Consider the following 25,700-nt stretch of genomic DNA (forward strand, 5'->3'; position numbering starts at 1 on the left):
CAGCATCAAATTCACAGTTGGACAAGGCAAGGAGGGCATCATTGACTTCACCTCGGGATCTGAGCTGCTAATAGCCAAAGCCAAGAATGGTCACCTGGCAGTGGTAAGTAACCCTTTGCTTGCCAAAGTTAAAAGCAGCCACCTTCTTCCCTGGGCTGGGCACCTTTTCTGAGGAAAAGACCCCCAGCGCCTCTTACTGTTTTTGTCTGCATTTCAGGTGGCTCCTCGTTTGAATTCTCGATGATGGCAATGAATACTTCCCTACAAGGGGCCATAGACTCATTCGGTGAACACGGGCAGAGGTTTTCCTTGGCCTCCTCATCAATGAGTGGCCTCGCTTTGCCTCTGTTCTCTCTGGCCACCAATGACCCTCCTTTAGTTCTGCCCTTGGTTTTCGTTCTATCCATACTCAATCCACCAACCGGCTCTAAACAGACTGGTGGCCACGGTACCCAAGAGAGAGTGAGGTAACCTGCAGTGTTGCCAGCAAATCCCAGTAAAATGCCAAATTTTATATGAAGATGTTTTATAAAGAAAGCCTCTCCTGTTTTAGGTGCTTTGTATGAAAACATAAAAAGCCATAATGTACAGATGAAATTTTGTAAATACTTCCTCCTTGTATGGGATGTTTGCACTATGGAAATTATTTTGTTATTTCTAATTGAAGAAATTATGACAATCCAAGAAATATCAACCTTCTTGGCATTTCTACATTCTCTCCCTTTCCTTTCCCTGAAATTTCCCAAGACTTGGCAATTGCTGGTTTGGATGAATTACTTATATATCTGCACTTTGACTTTGCCAAAGGGAGTTCAGCAATATCTTCTCCACAAACTGACCCTTATAAAAAACAGGTTTTCTATTAGTCTTCAATACAATATTCATAGTCTCTAGTCTTTGCGGGGACATTGGTATGAAATATCAAGCAAAAAACAAAAAGAAGAGCTCAAAAAAATTCCTGAAATGCATTTTTGAAAACATAAGTGATTTAAAAAGTGGTAGAATCTTCAGATTGCAAAGTTCTAAATATTTGGGATTTTTTAAAAAAATATCTAGTAAGACACTAAGTCTGCCTTGTAACTTTTCACTATGGCTTCCTCAATATTTTCATGTGACACTGACATAGCTTCAAAACTAGAGCTTGCATATGCCAGGCAGTTGGTTGTTTGCTGTCGTACAAATGGACAGAATCTACATTTTGATTAACTTTCATGAAAGCGGTTTAAATAATTTTTGCTTCGTGTGCAAGCTTCCTTTTAAGCATTGGGCTTTTTTGTCCAATTCAGAATTTTTAATCATCTTACTCAGCTTGCTTTTTTTCTAGCTTGAAAAATCAGCTGTTTAAGGAGCCAAGTTTGTTTATTGTCCTCTGAAAACTACAGATTGAACTCACATTTCTGAATTGCAAAGGAGCATTTACAGCACAAAGACTTGGAAACAAGCTGCACCAGTGCTTATGCCTGTTGATCTGAAATAAGCCTTTTGCGTTACTTGCATAGAATCAATATCATTTTCTTCATATGCGCTTTATTTACTGCTGTCCAAGTTCAAAGGTGGATTTTTCTTCCCTACTTGGTGGCAAATGTTTTTTGTCATTTCTAAAATGGAACCTATGCTATAGTGTACATAAGATTTAAGGCTCTCTGCAGTGTGCGATATGAATCAAGATATATATGCCAAATAAATTTTTACTAAAAATCCTGTTTTGTTGACCGTGGTGAAATTTAGCAAACTACTTCGCAATTGACTCATACTACCTTATTTGGGCCCGTTTAAACTTGCTTCCGCTCTTCCTCGGTTTTTAGGATTGCAGCACAAGTGCTCAACTTGGTGCCCCCACAGACAGTGCTGGGAGAAGGGCAACCCCCCCCCCCCCCAAAAAAATGATTGGGGACAGCAAGATGGAAAACATACACCAAGTCTGCCTTGTAACTGTTCACAATGGCTTCCTCAATATTTTCATGTGACACTGACACAGCATTAAAACTAGAGCTTGCATATGCCAGGCAGTTTGTCGGTTGCTGTCGTACAAATGGACAGAATCTACATTTTGATTAACTTTCATGAAAGCTGTTTAAATAATTGCTTCGTGTGCAAGCTGCCTTTTAAGCACTGGGCTTTTTTGCCCAATTTATCATCTTACTCGGCTTGCATTTTTTCTAGCTTGGAAAATCAGCTGGTATTTTCAGATCATTCTAGGCTGGCGACCAACTGGCCATGGTTGGATGAAAATTGCATTTGTTGTGTGCCCCATCAAGTGTCTGAAGCCAAAGGCTGCACCTTCCACAATGATCTGAACCAAAACGTGCAGAAACCAGTAGGTACCAGTCCACAAGCCCAGTGTTTTAACCACTAGTGACTAGGCCATTGCAACCTCTCTCTCAAATTCCTGAGATCTTTCGTTGTGCAAACAGGACCTCTGAATAATGGCACCATCTCTCTCCAAGCTGGCTTCTTCCCAGCGACGCCCCCATCACTGCTGTAGCTAGGGCCCATCTATCCACCTTGCGGTTGGCCTTTTCTTCTTTTCCATTTTTTTAACAGTTCAGGATAGACAGGTGTCCTTGCCATCACATCATACTAATCATTTTTAGGCCCACACTATGAATCTTTAATGCAGCAGTTGTATCTGCCAGAGTTCTATTGAGCTTGGGCGGCAGATAAATCCATTTAAATAAATACCATATGCACCGTGCTTAAGTCCTCAAAGCCCCATGTAATAAAATTCTCAAAAGTTCACACTATGCAAATAGAGTATGTTGAGCCCGTACTTAGTCCGTTGAAGCTGCCCAACCTTTGGAGCACACAGGTGCAAAAGTACCTCCTATCTGCAGCTCCCTACATTCCTTGTGGACTCGAGCATGAAGAAATGAAGGCAAAAAACCATCCACCCCACCTCTGATCAGCAGTTGGGACTGCCCAGATTTGCCTCAAGTCATTGGGTGCGTCCCCTGATAAGGGTACCGGGGGGGGGGGGTGGAGAAAGAGGACCAGTAGTGGTGCTATATCAAGCAAACGTCCGCATTCTGGGGGTTTAAAAAAAAAAAAAGGGCTCCCTGGAGGCTATTTAACATTAACAGAAGACGTACCACCTCCTCCTTTTAAGTCTGTGACTTCCTCTCTGCCCCACTGGGTTGGAGCAAGGCGTTTTGAGCAAGGGCAGCTTACAAATGGGGCCCCTACCCGAGGAAACGTTTTATGTCCACCGCTGTTGGCAACTGGGAAATGATTAGAGGGACCAACAAGGCCTCAGTTGAAGCCTGCCTGGAGTGGAGCCACCGAAGACGGAGCAATGGCTTCAGCCTGTTGTTCTCTGGCGCGAGTGTCAATCACCCACTCTCCACCCCTGGAAAGGAGAGCTGCGCCCACGAGTCTTGACGTGTTGCCCTGCCCTGCCCGCCCATCCAGGAGGTATTCCAGCTGCTGGGTAAAAGTTCTGGAAAACCTGTCTGTGCCACACTGCCCTCTTGGCCCATTCACCCTTGGAGAACCTAAGCAGCAGCTGCCCAAGCAGGGCCCCTGGCCGGCACCCACTGCCCAGAATGGGGGGCTTTTAGTCCCCCTTGGACACAGGAGCCCCATGAACTCTGCCCAGGCCCCACGGTCAAAAGGAGGGAGGTGGGAAACGGGGAGGCTTCTCGTGCCCCCAAGACTGCTCCACCGGCACATCCGCTTGCCCTGCTGCCGGGTCTCTGCCTGTTGGGTTTAAGAAACGGTGTCCTAGAAGCCAGGAGGCTCTTCCATGAGATTTTTCTCCAGGAAGCCACTAGCTAGCCTAAGGAAGCGCCAGCCATTTCAGCAAGGCCAAACCTCTGGGTGGGGGTCAGGGAAGCTGCCTTCTTCTCCCAGGCAGCACTCGGGGCACCTGCTCTGCCAAACACCCACCCCCACCCCCGCCCCCCAATGGTGCTGCAACACTCGCTGGGTGCTGGGTGGCAGCCGCGAGGAGAGTCCCCACTTTTGAAAGGCTTGTGTAGAGAGGGCGCCGAGGTGCAGAATCTTTACACAGTATTTTATTCATCCAACAGACTTGCTGCTCACTCCAAAGGGGGGGAATCCCAGACGAAACCAGAAGGCAAGGTTACAGGTCAGAGCAGAGGTGGGCGAGATAAGGCATTCACAGACGACAAAAAAAGAGGAGGAAGAAAAGCCAGGAGCCAAAGCACTGGAGGAAAATGTTTCTGAGTGTGCACGTAAAATCACCACACAATCTCTGTCCAATATTTACTAGCCTGTGGCCTAAAGAAATGAACAAGGCATAAGTGGAATCGAACACTGAACGGAAGCAGCTGCTGAGAAAGAGCGGGGGAGAAAGGGGGGGAGACGGGGGGGTGTCTTGATTTCTGAAGAGGTGCTCTAGCTCAACCGGACCCACTGCGGGTCTGCTTAGAGGGTGGAAGCCCCATGGTTAAGCGGATACGGTCCCCCCCCCTCAGGGTAGAAGGGGGCGCTCCGTGTCCAGCCACAAATTTAGGTCCACAGGTCCTAGGCCACCACATATATATATATAAACTCTGCTTTTCCTGCTACTTGTTCTGCCTGCACCTCTTGCTGAATAGGGACCAGGGTAAAGTAGCAGTAGTATTTGGCATCGTTTTAATTTAGGGTTGTTTTATTTAAGTTTAATGTTAATTCCATGCTGTGTTTCAGTAAGAACAATACAGATCCTGTATCTGTGGCTCCAGTCAGATATCCAGTAGTACAAATTAGCTTCAAGTTACACATACTGAACAAAAGAGGTTGAGCTAGCAAAGGGGGCGGGGGGAGGGGGAGAAAAATATCGAACACACATGCAGGCTTTCCAACGCCACCGTCAATGCTCACCTGCTTGGAGGGGAAGTAAAGAGAAGGCAAGAATGAGCAGCCACGGATTGTGAACCGTTACCAGCACCCGTCACCTTAGCAGTTTTGGGGTTTCGCTTTGTTTTACACACCAAAACCATGACAAGAACTGTTCCAATGAAACCTGCAACTTCAAGCTAAACGCCCAATTTTGAACACTGGTATAAAATTGTTGAAACAATTATAAAAAATGAAAAATGCCACCATCTGCAGTTCTCAGTGCAAAACACTTTCCCTAGAATCCTAATGGCTTCCAGATGTTACCTCCCAACTGACAGAAGACACACAATTATTCAGAAAAAGCCTCCATGCAGCCAGTCCAGTTAGTGTCTTAAATAAATTGAAAGCTGGCACCAGTAAAATCCACAGACATTCACTCTTGCCTTTTAAAGAACTTTTCAACTGTGTAAAAAAAAAAGAAGGAGAAAAAAACCAACAGGGTAGGAACCTAAATTCTGGGGCCCATCACAACGTCAGATAAGACGGCTCCCAGGGAGACCGAGGGGCTTTGAGGGAGGATGGGGCAGAGGGGGGACAAAGACGGGGTCTTTTATTGGCCTTGATGTCTCACTGGGTCTCATCTTCAACATCCTGCAGTGCTTCTTTACTCTGTTCTTCACCTGGGGAGAAAAACCAACATCGTTATAGGCCTCGCCCGAGGGAAGCAGGTGCCGCCACGCTACTCTTACGGACCCCCACCACAAGCAGGGCAGTCCACGGAGGCCAAGACACAGCAGAGGGGCAGCGACCCCCGGGAAGCACCCACTCCCTCCCTCCCACACAAAAACCGAGTGAGGAGGACAAAGGAAGCCGTCCCAGGGCCAACGTCTCATCGCCAGGACTACAGCAATAGCAGTTGGGCTTACAACGTACCGCTTCACAATGCTTTCCAGCCCCCTCTAAGCGGTTTACAGAGTCTTCAGCCCCCCTCCCAAACAATCTGGGTCCTCATTTGACCCACCTCCAAAGGATGGAAGGCTGAGTCCACCTGGAGCCCACTGAGATTCAATCTGCCAAACTGATGGCAGCCGGTGATAGAAACATAGCAGACTGACGGCAGAAAAAGACCTCATGGTCCATCTAGTCTGCCCTTATACTATTTCCTGTGTTTTATCTTACAATGGATATATGTTTATCCCAGTCATGTTTAAATTCAGTTACTGTGTGCTGGAAGTTTGTTCCAAGGATCTACTACTCTTTCAGTCAAATAATATTTTCTCATGTGATCAGCCGCAGGCGCTGGCAGGGCTGCACTCTTAACCACCACCAGCAGAAGTAGACTGCAGTGCTGCAGCCCCCAGGCTCGTTTAAAGTTTGTCAGTTTAGGCTCTTGTAAAGTCAGTTAGAACCAGCTCCTTCATCTTGCAAACTTACCCCCACTAAGAGCAAAACCTAGTCACCTCAAATACAAGCAGCTGTGGTGGCCAAAAAGGACTCGGGATCCTTCTGGCCACAGATGCTTCCATGCGCCTCGTTAATTTGGAGTCAGGACCTGATCCAGCTGAAGCATGCAACAGATGGGCTGCTCCAATGCTTTCTGCCCCTGGCTCTCTGCACACAAGCGCCCCCCCCCCCCCCGACTAAGATCAGGAGGCCACACGTCTAATAGGGCTGGACATGCACCGATCACATCAGCCAGCAGGAAAGCTCAGCTTTAGCAATGCCACAAATGTCCTTTTGGACGCTTTGGGAATTGTCCTTGTGCCAGGAAAGGTTAAATTCTGAGGAAAAACCGGCTGTGACCCCACAGGCTGTGAGGCGCAATGAAAGGACTATCTGGTGAGGGTGGTACAGTCAGGGGGGGGCAGGAGGGGGGGCAGGAGGGAGTCAAGAGATGCAAGCATAAGGCAAGCCTGATTAGTGACGGACAAAGAGGGGGGAAACAGGGATTCTCCAGGGCCATCATGAAGACTTACAAAGTGGAGTATTAGAAAATGAACAGGTGGAGTTCCTTTTAAGAATCTACACAATGGAAAAGGAAGGGAGAAAAAAATAGGAGTTAAGGAAAGGAAAGCCATTGACCATGATTAGAAAAAAGCATGAGAAGGGGGGAGAACCTCGGCCCAAATTTACTTGTTGACCACTGAAATTGTAAGGAATCGAAGAAAGCGAGACACACACGCACAAACACAAACCCTGAACAAGGGCCGCTGCATTCTTCTGACCCCAGCCCCCTGCTTCCAAGAACCCTAAGCTCAACCCTTTAGAAGGAGGACCGGGATTCCGCCGAGAGGAGAATAACCGAGGAGCCCAATCTTCACATCCTGTGTTCAACAGCCAGCAGGGCACAATTATCATTATTATTATTATTAATTAGATTTGTATGCCGCCCCTTTCCGTAGACAAATCCTGGTGCTTCCCACAGCACATCAGGTTCCCGTCAGGCAGCATCTAAACCAGGGGTCCCCAAACTTTTTACATAGGGGGCCAGTTCATTGTCCCTCGAACTGTTGTAGGGCCGCACTATTTAAAAAAAATTAACAAATCCCTATGCACACTGCACATACCTTATTTTAAAGTAAAAAACAAAATGGGAACATACTATTTAGAGGGGGGGAACAAATCTGAAATTCATATATGTTTATATGTTTTGTTTTTAATTTTCTTTTGTTAACATCTGATTGGCTATACAAGGTTTTCTTGGTTTATAGAAAAATGTATAAAGAAAGAAGGAAGCACTTTGTCATAATGGTTAATAAGTAAGAAATATAATTGGTGGTGTACTTTTTGAAGGAACATTAAGGAGGGAATTTAATTAAAAGAAAAGTATGTACCTGTGGTCCTGTCACTCACCCGTGGGCCGGATAAATGGCCTCAGCAGGCTGCATGTGGCCCGCGGGCCGTAGTTTGGGTACCGCTGGTCTAAACGATCGTCCTACAGCTCCACCTAGAAGAGGCCATCCTCCTTTGGGTGTTATCGTTCTTCGTCCTAAGGACTAGCCACGATTGAGCATCTTACTGGGAACTTTTTATTATTATTATTAGATTTGTATGCCCCCCCTCTCCGGAGACTCGGAGCGTCTCCCAACAGCTGTCCACTGCAGTCAGCGGCTGCCAACCTTCTAGGTTTGAAACCAGGGGAGGCAGCTGCAGAACAGCTGCGCACGGCTGCACAGGCCGTATCAATAAACTCTGCCGCCAAGCAACGGTGTCTCCTTCTCTTTAGGTAAAAGAGGCAGGAATCTCCTTCCAGAAGCCTGGTGTGCCCTTCCTTGCTCTGCCTTTGCCGAGACACCGTTGTCCCTTCAAGCTCTTTCCTCCCCCCGTCCCCCCCCCCCCCCATTTGAGAGGACCAGGCACACCTCATCCGCCTCCGGTTCATGGAGACTGTGGTGGGAAGCTGGACTGGCAGGCGAAGGACAAGCTCCCCAGCCTCCCCCGAGTCTCATTTCACCAGGGTTGGAATAGAGAGAAAACTGCATCTTGATGAAACCCACTGGGGAACAGACGGGCCGGAAAATGCTCCCCGTGTTGCCTGCCAGGCATTGGACGTGCAGAGCTCCTCCTACTGCTGACGGGAGCACAGAGACCGTGTGTTGGCAGCTTCGTTGCTGCCTCTCGTGCGGTGTGGCAGGTGGGGCCAGAATTGAAACCCTGGAGCCCCGCAGGGGATACGCTGCCCCAGGGCCCTGTGTGTATCGAGTCAGGCACTGGTTACCACACTCGATCCCCAAGCCCAATTGCAGGGCTACCCCTGCGAGGCGTCCTTTGCACCCCTGGGTCCTCAGTGGGCTACTCACCAAGCCCTTTTCTCTCTGACATGGTGAGTCCCGTGCATTGGAATTAACTGCCCACGAAGAACTTAGAATCTGCACCTGAGTATTCAAGGTGCACCAAGATTTCAAAGAGGTAGACATGGGGAAAAAAAGGTTTTTCCCACCCTGGCCCCCAGGAACGCTCTGCAGGCCTCCCAAATGGGGGGTTTGGGGGGCTGGCAGAATGCTCTTGGGGGCCATGGAGGGCAAGAATGAGACGGGGAGGCAAAAATCGGGCCAGTTTTTCACAAAAATAGCCACAGCATTTAGATTTATATACCACTTCAGAATGTTTTGCAGCCCCCCTCTAAGCGGTTTACAGACTCAGCCTCTTGCCCCCAACAATCTGGGTCCTCATTTGAGCCACATTGTAAGGGTGGAAGGCTGAGTCAGCCTTGAGAAAAAGGGAGTGCGGAGGCCTTGGGAGGCCTGCAGTGCGTTCCTGGGGGGGCATTTCCCACCGTTCTTGTCAAAAACAGGCCGTATAGGGTGGGGTTTCGGGAGACAAAATATGGCTATATTCAGTGTACAAGACACAGCAACATTTCCACCCTGTTTTAGGATGGAAAAAAGTGTGCCTTTTACTTCAAAAATATACGGTATTTTTCTTTTTTTCTAAAAAAAGAATTTTAGACATTGTACTGCTTTAAAGCGACGTTTCAAAGTTTCCACGAATGAATGTCAGCGGAATATAAGAACAAATGGAGCAATAAACCCTGCTCATTATTGAGGAAGGTGGGACCCAAGGGAAAAGAGGGGGTGAACCAACCGCATACTGTCAGCTGACTCTACCAGGCCAAAACTACGATCCTCACTGCTACTACGTAGGTGGGATGCCCATCCGGTTTCTTACCAGAGCCCTTTGGTAAACCTTCACGCTGCCCTTCCCAAGTACATGTAAAACTTGCTTACTCGCCTACCAGCTCCTCTTTTCTCACGAGTGCTGCGAGTCCAATGGTTATCTGTTCACAATTCTTGACCTCTGCTACTCAACGGGACCCTCTCGGAAGTAAGGAGCTTTGCCTCATGACAGACCTCTTGTCTATCTTTATTTTATTTTTAAAAACCCTGTGAAACACGTATATACCTGCAAGTGCAGAAACTGCATGAGGACACGCGCAATCCATGAACACACACACGCACACACGTTTTGTGAACCTTTTGCCATGTGCAATATTTCTGCCTGAATATGACCTAAAACACGACCTACTCTCCACACAAGCCTAGACACAGAAGAACTGGACAAGAGAACCCAAGCAAATGCCCAAAACACACTAGGTTCCTTTGTTCACTGAAGGAACTCATCTAAAACTACGCATGTCTCTGCGAGGAAAGGGCCCGTCATCTCTCTAGGCCCAACAGTTCACTGGGAGAGAAAATCAAGGGCTTCAATCAAAGGGGGCAGGAGGAGAAGGTCTCTAAGTGGGGCAAGTCCTGCCTTACCCGAAGAAGAGGATTTTGGGTGCTGTCCCAAAGGTGCTTTTTCCCCCAAGAGGCAAACGGAACTTTCTGGTTTTTAGGACATTTCGCTTCTCATCCGGGAATCTTCTTCAGCTCTGACTGGAGGGTGGGGGGTGGGAGACCATCCAGCCAGAGCTGACAAACACTCTTCAAAGGCAGCCCCATGTAGAGAGCGTTACAGTAGTTGAACCTCGAGGTGATGAGGGCATGAGTGAATGTGAGCAGTGAGTCCCGGTCCAGATAGGGCCGCAACTGGCGCACCAGGCGAACCTGGGCAAACGCCCCCCTCGCCACAGCCGAAAGATGGTTCTCTAATGTGAGCTGTGGATCGAGGAGGACGCCCAAGTTGCAGACCCTCTCTGATAATTCCCCTCCCAGGGTAATGGATGGACAGATGGAATTGTCCTTGAGAACCCACAGCCACTCCGTCTTGTCAGGGTTGAGTTTGAGTCTGTTGACCCCAACTGCCGCCAGACACCGGCACATCGTGTTGCTGAGGCCACCACTGAAACCCTGAAAACAATGGTTGGTGTGCGCGTGTGTGTGAGAGAGAGGGAGAGAGAGAAAGGGAGGGCTGCCAGGAGAAAGCCCCCCGTCTCCAAAAGGTCACTGCTGGGTGCCTGCAGTTTGCAGAAGGCCCCGTGGGGCGAGCCAGAGGGCTGTTGGGGGAGCTTCCTGTGGATGCAGCAAGACAATGACCAGTCGCACAATGAAAGAAAGCAGAAGGAAGTTAATGTTTGGGAGCGGCCAAGGCAAGGTCCAGACCTTCGTCCCACAGAAACATTGTGCGCGAGGGCCTAAATCAGGCAGCTCGTGCCAGGCACCCCCCAGCTCAACTTCTTCTGTATGGATGGAGTGGGGGGTGGTGTGTGTGCAATGGGCAGGGGGCGACTAGCTGTCCCTAGAAAGGGTCAGTTGCAGTTACTGCTGCTGGGAAGAGGGGGTTGGGTGGGGCCTGCACACCAGTTCCTAAAAAGAAAGGTTCACATGTAAAATAGGGAGCTTTGGATGGCTTTTCTCGGTGAAGAAATGATGAATATAATGTTTTTGGTTCATTTCTTTGAACTGAGTGGTCTTATCTAGTTTTAGGACTTGTGGAAAGTCACATTTTAGGCCCTCTTTGTTCAGAAATATTGGAAATCCAGAATATTTAACCAGTACTATTCAACTACCCAGTGATGCTTTAATTAGCCAAAATTTCAGCAATGCCCAGGAGACGTTAGCCATTTCTCAAATTTTGAATTTTACTGTAAGAAAGGTTTTCTAGTCATTTTAGAACCTGTGGCCAAACCGAGAATCAATTGCAACTAAAGGGCTCTCCAGAGAGTATCAGTCCCCACATGCAGCTGGAAGAACTCTGCGGTGCTCATAAGGGCCTAGCACTACAGCCTTGTACGGGTGTGTGTGTATGTCATTTAACCAAAGTAAAGGTATTGATTGGCACAACAGAGGGAACCCCCCCTTGGGACACAGAGCTCAGTAAGACTTAGGCTGATGAAAAACCCAAAACCTGCCTGTGTTCTGCGCAGGGCATGGGTGGGTTTCTTCCCATTCCCCTTTCATAAAAAATAAAGCAGTTTGCAGAATCCTCCCAAAAACAATTTATTGGCTTCTAAATACAGTCACACCTCGTCTTACGAACCTAATTGGTTCCGGGGGAGGTTCGTAAGATGAAAGGTTCGTAAGACGAAACATTGTTTCCCATAGGAAACAATGTAAAGTCAATTAATCCGTGCAACCAAAAAAAAAACCCCACAAAAAAACGCTGCCGCCCGGCTGTCACCTTTTAAAAAAGCCTGGGGGCTTCTCAGCGACCTCCCGAACCCCGAACGCCAAACCCGAACTTCCGGGTTCGGCGTTCGGGAGGCCGCCGAGAAGCCCCCAGGCTGTTTTAAAAGGTCACAGCCGGGCTGGGGGGCTCCCCAGCAACCTCCCGAACCCCGAACTTTTGCCGAACCTCCAGGTTCGGGAGGTTGCTGGGAAGCCCCCCAGCCCGGCTGTGACCTTTTAAAACAGCCGGGCGGCTTCCCAGCAGCTTCCCGAAGCCGAACGCCAACCCCGAACTTCCGCGTTTGGCGTTCGGAGGCTGCTGGAAAGCCGCGCGGCTGTTTTAAAAGGTGATAGCCGGGCTGGGAGGCTTCCCAGCAACCTCCCGAACCCCGAACCCGGACGGCAAATTTTTTCTGAACCCCGGGTTCGTATCTCGAGTTGTTCGTAAGACGAGGGGTTCGTATCTTGAGGTACCACTGTACTTGGCCCAAGTCAGGCTGTGCTGATCTTAATAACAAGCCCATTGGGGGTGGGGGGATGGAAGGAAGGAAGGGGGCTGCTTGGTGTGCTTAAGCCCTTAAGGCAGCTCCTCCTCTGCACCTCTGCTGAAGAGGAAGAGGGGGCTTTTCCCCTCATGCAGTGAACTGGCAGGCCCCCCTCCCCCTGCCCCCAAAGGACTCTTCTCTGGGGCTGCTGCTTCTTCTTCTTCCAGACAGCCCCATAGGAGGAAAGAGGGGTCTTTTATCCCACTCCCCCCAGCCCCTGAGCTGCCTAGACGTACGCACGGGTGGGGGGGGAATGTTCCTATCGGGCTATGCTGAGGCTGGGCCTGCCGGGGCTACTCACCATCACCCTGCATGTCTGAAGTCCATAGTGTCAGGTTATCACGTAACAACTGCATGATAAGTGTAGAATCCTTATAACTTTCTTCGCTCAGCGTATCCAGTTCCGCAATTGCGTCATCGAAAGCGGCTTTCGCCAACCTGTAAGCAGAGGACGACAACGGTAGCAAAGCAGGTCACGGGAACCAACTGCTCCTGCTTGTAAAGACCTCAAGCCTGGCAATGATCGCCCCCCCCGCCCCCCCCCCCCCCCCAAATCTCTTAGCTTTGCAGCACTCTCCCTCCTTTCCAGAGCCCGCTTGGCCCCGACAATACCTATGGAGGGAGGGAACACCTTTGGAGGAGGGATGGACGGACGCTACTTCCTTCCCCCTCCTCCAGCAGCGGTATTCCAGAGCGACCCAAGGGCAGGAACAGCCTGGGGTTCCCCCTAAGAAGGCACTGGTCCACAGAGCGCACTGAGGGGCGGTGCTTCCTATTAACTCGAGTTCTTTTTATTAGGCCTCACACTCACCTGCAGGCACGATCAGGAGAATTAAGAATTTCATAGTAGAAAACAGAGAAGTTGAGGGCAAGTCCTAAGCGGATGGGATGTGTTGGAGGAAGTTCTGTCATTGCAATATCGCTAGCAGCTTTATAAGCCACCAAGCTGTTCTCGGCAGCTTCCTTTCGGTCATTTCCTGTGGCGAACTCAGCGAGATACCTGTGGTAGTCCCCTTTCCTGGACAAGGGAATAAAAAGCCATCAAGAGCACACCCAAGCCTTGGATGCACAGGAAGACCTGTGGCTGGAACGGGTTTCATTAGTTATTTCTCATGGGATAAAGGTTGAGTTTTAGTATTCTGAACACGCCCACTTGCTCCCTGAGATTTGGGCAGCAACCCCCCAGGCCCCCCCAAAAGCCTAGTGGTTTTTCAAAAGCGCTCACGATCTGGTTCTTTGCTGAAGCCTTTGGCAAATGTGATTGAAATTTCACTGGGAGTCAGGAGCAGAGGTGGGTTTCAGCAGGTTCTGACCAGTTCTGGAGAACCAGTAGATACCACCTCTTACTTGCCCCACCTCATCTATTCGCTGCCTCTGAGTCACAGCTGATCGGGAGGAAATGGGGATTTTGCACGAATCCTTCCCCTGCCATGCCCACAGGCCTAGTAGTGGAATCCCACCATTGATCAGGAGACATATTAATTTAATAAATTGTTGTTATGTTAACCAGCTATATTTGCATGGCACAATGTGAGATTCTTATGAATCATGATTTGCCAAGAATGAAGTCAAGCTCCCACATATGATTACTGCACTCTTAACACCCCCCCCCCAAAAAAAACCCAGCTAAATATTGCATTGCGATAAAAGTAAATGAGGCAACTGAAAGACCAAACCGCATTTTCTCCACCACTGCTTAAAAGCATAAATTTTTAAAATAATAAGTAGACCGGATTAAGGCTGTTTGCCTAAAGTGAACATCTTAGCTCCTTTCTCTCTTTGCATGGAAAACTGGAAACATATTTCTTATTTCAGTTCAACTCCTCTTCAGTTGGAAAGGAAGCCCCAATGAGAAAGCACAGCAAACTCTGGCTTGGGCCTCTGTGTAAAACCTATTGCTGCGCTACAAAGGCCTTTCTGCATCCAATCAGTTCTCAAAATAAGAATCATTTGTATTTCTCCTACTACACGTTTCATCTTCGCCAGATGAAACTGAATTGCTCAAATCTGTCCAGAAACCATTAGATTTTACTTCAAGCCATTCATCATGGCCATTTTCTATCTGTTTCCTTCTTTTTCTTCCTTCCTTTCTTCCTCTCTCTCAGGTGGTCAGACTAGAATAAAGATTTAATGCTGCAAAGGAGGAAAGCAACAAACTTATCCAAGGCAGAAATTCTTCTACCTGTGGTTGAAAGGATCCTATATATAGAAGTACTGTTTCTAATTTTAAGTAATGTGTGGCCAGATTTGCAAGAAACTTAAGCTCAATACTCAAATATTTGATTAAAGGACCACCCCTTTAAATTACCTAATTCAGAGTCCTTATACAAAATTATCTTAATTACTGTTTCCCTTCATAAATCACATTATAATCCATCTAATCGATATAGCGCCATGTTACTAAAAGATAAGTTGGGAGGAGACCCAGGACACCCTCTTTGAGGGCTAAAAAACCCCAGCATGAACACCCAGATAGAGCACCCCCAAACACACACACACACACACACACACACACAGAGGATGCATTTAGGAACTGACTGGCTTCTATGGGTCGAAAAACAGATATGTGATGTAAAGATCAGTTTCTTCGTCTTTTGCTTCTCCATCGTGCTTGTTTTTCTGCCTAAGCAGATGCAAGTTCTGTCCATTTTCTTACCTTCACAGGCGTTCAAGGTCTCCATCGTGGTAGAAAAAAATTACTTTCCATCATTCAGATTTGTTTCTTAGGATGATATCCACAAATAAGCAGTTTAATTAAGGCACACACTCTCTTCCACACACTCTATGCCTGCAATCTGGTACCTACATTTTATAATAGAAAACCTTTGATTCACCAGTGTTGGCTGCTGGAATGAGGTGTTTGTCCAGTACATCCAGAATATCACAACAGATTAGTTTCAATTCAGTCTCAACCTTGGAAGGGGGGAAAAAAGATGTTCAGAGAACGTAGGGTTTAATTCAAACAACAAAGTATGAGAAAGAGGACCACCCATCAGATTGGGGCTCCCCCCCTCACTCTGTTCTGCGGACAGCTAATGGCTCCAGCATTGGGCGGGCGACCCAAACAACCTCCACCCCCAGCAGCACCTACAGGAGAGGGTGGAGAAGCAAGATGGGGACGTTTTTCCTCTATAGGCTATTAAAACTCTCACTTCCATAACTTGTGAAATGGGGGAGCGGAGGGCAACAATTTTTGAACCAAAATCTCTCAAATGGGCCAACTTACAGAATGTGTCGAAAATCTGGGACCCATGGCTTCCGTGGAACTGAAATTTGGCAAACCTTATAAAATTTTATGACATATAATGATCGTAAAACAATGTAGGATATAATGCAAAATAGCATAAAAGGTTCCTGTACTATACAGTTCAACATGGCTATTTTCATGGTGGATCCATCCCTGAACTTATCCCATCACATTCTGCCACGGGTGTTGAGAAATCTGGTAAGGAAATATCATCTCTGAAAAGACACAGGTCACAGGTCGCCCAATTTTTCCATTTTGGACCTGCCGCTGCCCTGACATCCCATTCTCTACAGTGGAAAACAGGACAACCTGGTGACCATCTGATTCTTCTTGTCCCTAAGCCAGGGCTCTGAGAAAGCAAGGGTTGGGTTTGTTCCAGGTGGCAGATGGTTCCCAAGGTGAAAAGGTGCTACAGATTCTGGTCAAGTCTTCCCTGCTAATCTTCCCTTATACCCTGCGCAGAAGATACGAGGCAGCTCTGGGATCGAGATGCAGCCTGTTCCAGGCCCCGTCACCACATGATATCCGCACGGATAGACTACAACCCACCAACAACACAGCCCTTTTTTCTCCTAGAAGCTATTAACTCTGAAATATCTGGAAAACCTTTAAGGAGGGGGCTCATCTACACTGTTCGTCAAGGCAAGTGACCAAGGCATGTGGAGCGACTATGCCGCTCTGTTTATTGCCCTAACACAGACCTCTGCCTTCCTCTCAGAAACAGAAACCTCGGATTTTGCCCCAAAAATAAAGTCCAGGGAGCCCCTCACCGGATTCCAAACCCAAGAGGCCTTGACTCTAACCCCCAAAAGGTGGGCGTACATGCACGCACACACACACAAGCTTGAATGGATCTGCAAAGCCGCTTAAGTCAGTGATGGAGAACCTTTTAAACACCAGGCCCAAACTGCACACACACATGCAAGCCCAAGCTGGAAAGTGTGCGTGCACATGCACGGACATAGACCTATGTGCCTACGCATGCATGGACCTATGTGCCTGCGCAGCAGAGACCCCAAACAACCACTGGCCGGAGAGAGGTGGGTCATCCCAACACTGGCAGCACGGTAAGAGGAAAGGCCTCTCTCTTTCATGAACTTGTTTCGTCGTTTCCAGGGAAACAGAAGCTCCCGAAAGAAAAAAAGGGGGGGGGATCTGATCTGGGGCGACAGCGCAGGTTCCAGCATAGACGCCCCCCCCCCGCCCCCCGTGTGCCACTTGCAGCACGCCTGCCATGGGCTCAGCATCACGGGCCTAAGTGGTCATGGCAGCTTCCAATGCAGACCAGTCCCCCCCCCCCTAGGCCAGGGGTAGGCAAAGTTGGCTCTTCTATGACTTATGGACTTCAACTCCCAGAATCCCTGAGACAGTCATGCCAGCTCAGGAATTCTTGGAATTGATAAGTCATAGAAGAGCCAACTTTGCCTACCCCTGGCCTAGGCTGAACCACCTCAACATGGAAAGCTGCATTATTTAGCATGATTAAAGAAGGACTAAGGAAAATACTGCCAATGTTATTAATATCCACACTGAGGCTTAAATTATACAACTAAAAAAATATTCAGGTATATTTGTGAAGAGTGCTTAGTGGCATTCTTGTGAAAACGACTAAGAACAGGCCAAGAAGCAGAGAATTTCAGCTATTATTTGCATTTCAGTTTTCAATTTCCTGGAATCATTTATCTACTCTCCCTGGTCCGAAGCAAGAACTGATACTAATGGGTCAATTTGGCTTGACCCAGCCAATGGGCTGCCATTGTTTGGAATCTTGCCTTCAGTGCCATATAACATTTTTTAAGATAACTTTATTACGGTTTAAATAGAGGAAAGGTACAGAGAATCTATCAGAAAAGAAACTACAGTGATCCCCCGCTCGTTGCGAGGGTTCCGTTCCAGGACCCCCCGCAACGAGCGGGTTTTCGCGAAGTAGCGCTGCGGAAGTAAAAACACCATCTGCGCATGTGCAGATGGTGTTTTTAACTTCCGCAGCGCTAGCGAGGAGCCGAAGATTGGGGGCGGCGCGGCTGTTTTAAAACGTCGCCGCCGACATGGGGGGCTCGCTAGCACCCCCCCGAACCCCCAACCCAGGTTTGGGGGGGTGCTAGCGAGCCCCCCATGTCGGCGGGGACGTTTTAAAACACCCGCGCGGCTTTCCAATGAGTCCCGAAGACAAACGTCAAACTTCCGTGTTTGTCTTCGGGACTCATTCGAAAGCCGCGCGGGTGTTTTAAAACGTCCCCGCCGACATGGGGGGCTCGCTAGCACCCCCCAAACCCGGGTTGGGTTGGGGGTGCGAAATGACTTGGAGGAATGTGAAGCTGAAACCGGCCGATTTGGACTTCCCATTCCTCCAAGTCACTTCGCCGCTCGTGTCCTGGCTAAACCGGGCAGCAGGAGACAGGCTTTGAGTTTTGGCTACGGGGCGAGGGAGTTAGGAAAGTCCTACTTCTCCCCCCGCAGCCAAAAACTCAAAGCCTGTCTCCTGTTGCCCGGTTTAGCCAGGACACGAGCGGCAAAATGACTTGGGAGGAATGTGAAGCTGAAACCGGCCGGTTTCAGCTTCCCATTCCTCCAAGTCACTTCGCCGCTCGTGTCCTGGCTAAACCGGGCAGCAGGAGACAGGCGGTGGGCTGGGAGCCGCAGGCGAAAGGAGCTCGGGCATTGTTCTCCGGACCCCGCCCGCAGCCTGGAGAGGGAAAGGGCCGCCGCGGGGCTGAGCGGGCGGGGTCCGGAGAACAATGCCTGGCGCCGCGCTCTGATGCCCGAGCTCCTTTCGCCTGCGGCTCCCAGCCCACCGCCTCGCTGGTTGGCTTCTCCTCCTGCTCAGCCTCGCCTCGGCCTTTGTGCGCGGCTTGTCCCGACAGCCCCCCACCCCAGCACTTTGAATCCAGCAGCTTCTGCTGGATACGGGCGGTGGGTGGGACGAGCGGCGCGGAAGCCAGGGGCTGTGGCAGCTCGCCCCCCCCATCGCCCGTATCCAGCAGAAGCGGCGGGATTCAAAGTGCTGGGGTGGGGGGTGTCCCAACAGCCCCCCACCCCAGCACTTTGAATCCAGCAGCTTCTGCTGGATACGGGCGGTGGGTGGGACGAGCGGCGCGGAAGCCAGGGGCTGTGGCAGCTCGCCCCGCCCATCGCCCGTATCCAGCAGAAGCGGGATTCAAGGCTAACTTCTGCGCTTGGCTTGAGGACTCAGCTGGGAAGCGGCACGGGTGTTTTAAAAGGTCTCCGCCGGCATGGGGGGCTTCCTACCACCACCACCCCGAACCCCCAACCCGGGTTTGGGGGGTGCTAAGAAGCCCCCCATGCCGGCGGAGACCTTTTAAAACACCCGTGCCGCTTCCCAACTGAGTCCTGAAGCCAAACGAACCCGGGTGGCCGGGCGAGCAGCGAGCAAATGGAGGGTGGCCGGGCGAAGGGCGGGCGAACGGAGGGCGAGCGGGTGCTGGGGGGGGGGCTTCTCGCCCTCCCGCCAGCAAGAGGGGAAAGACCCAGGGAAGCCGCCCAGCAGCTGATCTGCCCGGCGGGGAACACCATCTACGCATGCGTGGCCATAGGAAAAAAGGGCACACATGCGCAGATGGTGTTTTTACTTCCGGGTTGAAAAATCGCGATGTAGCCCGTTCGCAATGGTCGGGGACGCAATAACCGGGGGATCACTGTATATAGTTCCAGGATTTCTATTTAAGGCCCCCAAAACTCCATATGTATTGTGAATCTGCCTTGCAATAATGGAGACATCCCGTTTCCTGAATCTATTTTAAGAATCTGGGAGTGCCTCCTTCCCCAAGGGTTAATGGTTGCCTCTCCTAAGCCAACCCAGTAACTGAAACAGAATTTAAAATTCAATTTATAAACAGGCAAAACCTATGAAATAATGTTAGTATGAAATGCTCTTATTCCTTTCCATGTATGTGCCACCCTCAAGCTACTCTGTAGCCATTAAATGGGTTCAAGTAAAATGAATAATTCAGTTTTATTCACACGTGGAATCCTGCTCAAAGGACTCAAACCTCTAGTAAGTAATCTGCCTTTTGGTAACTCAGTGCAGTTTACACCACCACTGGAAAAGGGGATATATATGCTGGAGAACACACTCCTCCTTCCCAGAGCAATCCAGAAACAGAGCTATTCTGCCCATTGGGGAGAGGAGCGGAAAAAAAGAGCTGTGTGGAGCACATAGCTTGGACAGTGGAAGGGAAAGGTAGCTCCACTCTGCCCAGATGTCCCAGCCACACAAACCTTGCGAAACGAAACACAGCCAGTCCCAAGGACAATTCGGGCCTAGACTGAGGAGGCATCACTGCAGAACTCACCATTTGCCGATACTCCCGGATCATCTTCAATTTGTCTTCCCCACCTTTGTTCTCTTCCTTCTGCTCAATGCTGCTGATTATTCTCCAGGAGGCTCTTCTGGCTCCAATCACATTTTTATATGCAACAGAGAGCAGGTTTCTCTCCTCGACTGTCAGCTCCACATCCATTCCAGCCACTTTCTTCATTGATTCAACCATTTCTAAAATACATATGCACACAATACGACTTACGTGTGCCAAATATGGGAATAAACTTTATAGTCCTCCATCAAAAATGAAACCAACATTGATAGCTCAAACCTAAGCAACTGGGGCGGTGTGTGTGTGTGTCTATGATGTTAAGACAACCCAGGCTGCAAATGTAAAAGCACAAACTCTTTACGGCACAGCAATGCCGACCAGCCCTGAAAGCAAAGTTGCAGCTGGGGCAATTGGAGCCCTCAATGGCCGAGATTCCAACTGCAGCTCCCTCCACTGACTGCTTCTCCTCGCAATCCCCCGAAGACTCTCTCCCCTGTGCGGCAGCATGAAGAAATGGGGGGTAACATGCGCTATAGGAAAATATGGAGGACACAGAGGGAACCGCTCCGAGTCTAATAAATTGTTATTAATTATTATTATTAACCTCCCACCCCAAGAGGAGGACTGCGTAACAAATGAAACTGAGGCGCCCTCAACACTTGTCCATTCCACTGGAGCCGGGGTAGGCAACGTTGGCTCTTCTATGACTTGCAGAGGAATTACGTGGCCCTTTGGGGCTGAGCTAGTCTTTAAAGCTTCTATTCCAGAAGACCCGTCACCCACGGCTGTGCTTTCCAGCAATACTACATCCCATATTTTCTGGGCACGAATCAAGTCAATATTTAAAAAATATCATTAGATTATTATCCTGCCTTTTTCATATTTAATTCAAAGCAATGAAAATACCTAATACATAACATTGCCTGGAAATCTGACGTGGCAGTAGGACAGCTGAAAGGGATTTGGGTGTCCTTATTCATCACACGTTACCTACAGGCCAGCAACTGGATGCACTAACTGAGCAGGTTATGGACGGTAGCTGTTCCCCTCTACTCTGCCCTAGACAGACACCACCATGGTTGAAAAAAAGATAGGAGGAAATTAAGAGTTTGCAGGATGACAACCAAGGTAGTGAATGGCTGGAACACCAAACCCCTTGAAGGACCGTCACAAATTCTGGTTGTTTGGCCTAAAGAAAAGTAAACTGAAGGGAGGCATAATAGCAGTTGTGGAACATCTAAGGGAGTGCCACCCAGATGAGGCGGAGGGATTCTTTGTTGCCCCAGAAGGCAGGACCAGAAGCAATGGACTCAATTTAGGGGAAATAAGCTCAGGCTAGATGTTAGCAGAAACTTCTGGGTTGCATGAACTATGTCAGTCAGTGGAACAGATTGCCACACGAAGCGACAACAAGTTTTCATTCAGTCGACGTCTTTGAGAGGATGACTGGTTACCATCTGCCAATGATGCCTTGGCAGGTCTCCTGCTGAGCAAGGGGTTGAATTTGATGCATCTGAGATCCCTCAACGTCTAGGACCACGATTATCTCTGCCAATATTTTGATACTTTTCATTGGGAGACCCATGCATGATATGCCGCCTTCTGGGAACCTAGCCCAACACAGAAAGTGTGAAGACCAGGTAAAGCCATTCCACCTCTCCCATGTATTGCAGAATTTAAATAATAAGGTAAGTCCTTCTGATATCTACAGAGCCACTTCAGCACCTGAGTGATACAAAATACCCAGGTTTAGGTATACAGGAAGGATTCTGATTTTGTACATTTAAATGTGTTTCCAAAATGTGTTTTTAATCCCATTTTACAATTTATCAGAATATCTGCGAGACCACCTTCCGCCGCATGAATCCCAGCGGCTGGTTAGGTCCCACAGAGTTGGCCTTCTCCGGGTCCCGTTGACTAAACGATGCCGGCTGGCGGGACCCAGGGAGAGAGGCTTCTCTGTGGCGGCCCCGACCCTCTGGAACCAGCTCCCCCCAGAGATTAGGATTGCCCCCACCCTCCTTGCCTTTTGTAAACTTCTTAAAACCCACCTCTGCCATCAGGCATGGGGGAACGGAGACATCTCCCCTTGCCTATGTAGTTTTATGTATGGTATGTTTGTTTATTTATTTATTGGATTTATATGCTGCCCCTCTCAGAAAACTCGGGGCGGCTAACAGCAATCATAAACAGTGTACAATAATAATCCAATACTAAAAGCGAATTAAAAACCCCTTAATATTAAAAAAAACCCCAAACATACATACAAACATACCATGCATGTTTGTGTGTATGCTTTTTAAATAATGGGGTTTTTTAGGCTTTTAATGTTAAATTGTTATTTTAGACTTTTAATATTAGATTTGTTATTGTATATTGTTTTATCACTGCTGTGAGCCGCCCTGAGTCTAAGGAGAGGGGCGGCATACAAACCTAATAAATAATAATAATAATAATAATAATAATATCAACATTTTAGATGGGAAGCTCATACAAACCATAGCAACAGCGTTTGGCATTTCATATTTAGGGGTTACAAAATCCATAAAGGATTCTGACCCCTTCCTGGATTAGGTCCAACATATGTGATTACGGTTCCCAATTTCATACTTTATTGTCTTCACAATTAGTACTGTTGATTTTATGACATTCTTTTTAATATCTATGCCCAGAGAATATGTGCCGCTGCCACCACTGTTGGACCCATCATACCCTTGAGGGAAGCAGCCAGGAGCACCCGAGGACCCCGAAATACAGCACTCGCATGGTTCTTTCACTTATTCCCCACGTACATTGTGAATTTTGGCCTGTCCCCCCAAAATGTGTGTTGTTCCCTTACGAGGTGGCCATCAACCTCCTCCAGGCAGCTTCCAGGCCTGTCCACCCACAGGCTTTTGCTGATAGACATAATAAAAACAAGCAACCAAGCGGGGTTGTCTCTTTGTCCCCCCTACAACGTGGATTGGCTTTTTCCTGACATGCCAGGTAGGAGCCACCCCGGCAGGGAGAGAGGGCGGGGAACAGCAGTCCGAGTGTCACTGGGGTCTCCCGAGAAGGAACAGCACATTATTGGGGGGATCACGCGTGTGCGTGCGTGTATTTTCCCATTTGGGAGGAAAGGGGCAATTTCAACGTTGGGGCAACGCTGGAAAGGGAAGGAAGAAGGAGGCAGGCGCAGATGGGCCGAGGCGCCGGGCTCTCCCTGGGGCAACCCGGCCTCTCCTGCCTGGCACGCGGGGCCTCAGGCTCCTTCGGGCACTCGGCGCTTCCGGGCTCGCCCCTCCGGTCCCGCCGCCCTCCGGCCCCCTCCACCCGCGGCCTTGAGGGAGGGCCGCCTGGGGCTCCCCCCGGAGGGGTCCCGATGGCCGGAGTGAGGGGGGGCTCCTCTTATACTGCCCCCCGCCATGCCTGCCCCCCCCTCTTCTGCCTCCCCCCCCCCGCCGCCTGAGTGCGCGGCCGCCATTTTGTCTGCGCCCCCCGCCCGACGCTCCCGCCCTGCTCCCTCCGCCTCCCTCACCGCCCGCGCCGCCATTTTGTCGCCGCTGCCCCGCCGCCCGGCTCCAGCCCGCCGCCGGCCGCCTTTCCTCGGCCCGTCCCGCCGGCCGCAGCCTCACCCCCGCCCGGCGCCCGGCCCTGCCCACCCCTCCCAGCTCGTCTCCCGCCGCCCCGCGCACCATCGTAGCGCTCGGCCTGCTCGGCCAGCTTAGCCTGGTAGACGAGGTCCTCCCGGTCGTCCATGTCCGTGGGGCGAGGGCGAGGGCAGCGACGCGGGGCGGATGGTGACCGATGGTCCGGCGGTGGGGGGGGGGCTCAACCACGATCAGCTCTCGCTGCTCTCCGGGCAAAGATGGCGGCAGCGCCTCCTCCCGCTACATCCGGGCAATGCGAGCGCCGGGCGCAGGCGCCGCCACGCCCCTTCGCCCTCCCTAGCAACGACCGGCCCTTGGCAACCGCCGGGCGGACGCGGGCGGCGTCGGTGCTTCCCGCCGAGGCCTGCGCTCTGCACGCGCTCAAACAAGCGGAAGGGCGGGACCAACCTTCTCCGGGGCGCCTCGCCCGAGGGAGCAGCATCTCCCGGCGGGGCGACTTCTGCGCTGAGCGGGCCGGGCCTTCGACCCCCACGCTGCTGCTGCTGCTCCGCTTCAGCGTCGGTCCGCCCGCCCCTCTGACCGCCTCCCGGGCTTCGTTCGCCGGCCAACTTTCTAAGCCGTGCGGCTGTGGAGCCAGGGAGGAGGCGGCCAGTGGCGACCCCGCGGTCTCGGGGTGCTGCGGATCCCGAGGGAGGGAGGGAGGGCGGGGGGTGGCGGGCTGCTCTTGGGACGTCGCCCTCTACTCTGGGGCCTCCTGCTCAGCAGCCGCCATTGCCTGGCTGGCCTGCAACGAAGCTGCCCTGGTGCTGGGCCCGATCGGAGCGTAGCTGGGCTTTGAGGCCCGTGCGTCCCACTTCAGAGCGGTGCCATAACTCTTAGGTGGCGGGGTGGAGGGGTTTCAGTTGTGTGACACAATACTTGGGTGGGTTCCAGAGGCAATGCAGTCGATTGCTTGATGCAGGTCGCACAACCTAAGTGCCAGAGCCCACTATAACAGCATTGCCCAAAAAGCATTAAGAATTGTAGACCTAATCTTACCTAGCTTCTTGTCTAGAAACACATACAAAACATTCCTCAGACCTATTCTAGAATACAGCTCACCTGTGTGGAATCCACACTGCATATCGGAGATTAATACAATCGAAGGAGTCCAGAAATAGTTCACAAGAAGAGTCCTTCTTTCCTCCTCACGTAACAAATTATCCTACTCCTCCAGACTTCAAATACTGAATCTAGACAATTTACAACTATGTTGTCTCCAAACTGATTTAACTGTTGTTCATAAAATCATACATCATAATGTACTCCCTGTCAGTGACTGCTTCACCTTTAACAGCAACAACACAAGAGCATGTAATAGATACAAACTGAATGCAAATCGCTCCAAACTTGACTGCAGAAAATACGATTTCAGCAATAGAGGGGTCACCGCCTGGAACTCATTACCTGACTCTGTTGTTGCTTCCCCCAACCCCAAAATCTTCAACCTTACATTGTTTATTTATTTATTCGATTTTTATGCCATCCTTCTCCTTAGACTCGTCGGCTTACAACATATTAGCAATAGCACTTTTTTAAGAGCCAGCATTATTGCCTCCACAATCCAGATCCTCATTTTACCCACCTCGGAAGGATGGAAGGCTGAGTCAACCTTGAGCCAGTGATGAGATTTGAACTGCTGACCTTCAGATCTACAGTCAGCTTCAGTGACCTGCAGTACAGCACTCTACCTGCTGCGCCACCCCGGCTCTTTCATTATCTACAATTGACTTCTCCCCTTTTCTAAGAGGTCTGCAAGGGGCGCGCATAAGTGCACTTATGTGCCTACTGTCTTATCCTTTCTATTACTACGTTCTACTTATGTTAATATGTACTATAATATACTAGTTTAACAAATAAATAAATAAATAAAAATAAAGTCCTTGAGTGTTAACTCCATTCAGGTTGGCTGTCAACTGTGAAGGATGCTACAGTCTACTGCAATACATGGGTGCCTATCCTCTTTGGTTCTATGGTCAGTTGGTAACGGAGTTCCCAGGCTTACGGGCAGACCCGGATATGGCACTGCAGTGGCTCTAGTCACACTTCTAGATTGCTGGGGGGTGGGGGGCAGGTTGCAGTTGCTGTGTTTAGGTGTGTTGTTCTTGAGTCAGAAA

At 49.8% G+C, this 25,700-nt stretch overlaps 2 protein-coding genes across 2 annotated transcripts in view; one reads left to right on the top strand and one right to left on the bottom strand.

Moving 5' to 3' along the window:
* The window catches only part of MYO1C (myosin IC), a 38,303-nt gene extending 36,605 nt beyond the window's left edge, over positions 1-1,698 (top strand). Inside the window, 2 exon segments of the mRNA XM_070735546.1 lie at positions 4-103; positions 218-1,698. Of these exon segments, the coding sequence (XP_070591647.1) occupies positions 4-103; positions 218-244 (127 nt within the window). The 3' untranslated portion in view covers positions 245-1,698.
* A 2,300-nt stretch (positions 1,699-3,998) lies between these two features.
* Positions 3,999-23,897, bottom strand: YWHAE (tyrosine 3-monooxygenase/tryptophan 5-monooxygenase activation protein epsilon). Its single transcript, XM_070735545.1, has 6 exons — positions 23,629-23,897; positions 19,934-20,133; positions 15,180-15,286; positions 13,185-13,391; positions 12,675-12,811; positions 3,999-5,462 (listed from the first exon to the last, which is right to left on the bottom strand). Exons 1-6 carry the CDS (start codon positions 23,690-23,692, stop codon positions 5,410-5,412), a joined length of 768 nt encoding a protein of 255 aa, XP_070591646.1. The 5' UTR covers positions 23,693-23,897; the 3' UTR covers positions 3,999-5,409.
* Between the last annotated feature and the right edge of the window lie 1,803 nt (positions 23,898-25,700).

This window comes from Erythrolamprus reginae, chromosome 1 (assembly GCF_031021105.1).
Source record: "Erythrolamprus reginae isolate rEryReg1 chromosome 1, rEryReg1.hap1, whole genome shotgun sequence".
Classification (NCBI taxonomy): Eukaryota; Metazoa; Chordata; class Lepidosauria; order Squamata; family Dipsadidae; genus Erythrolamprus; species Erythrolamprus reginae.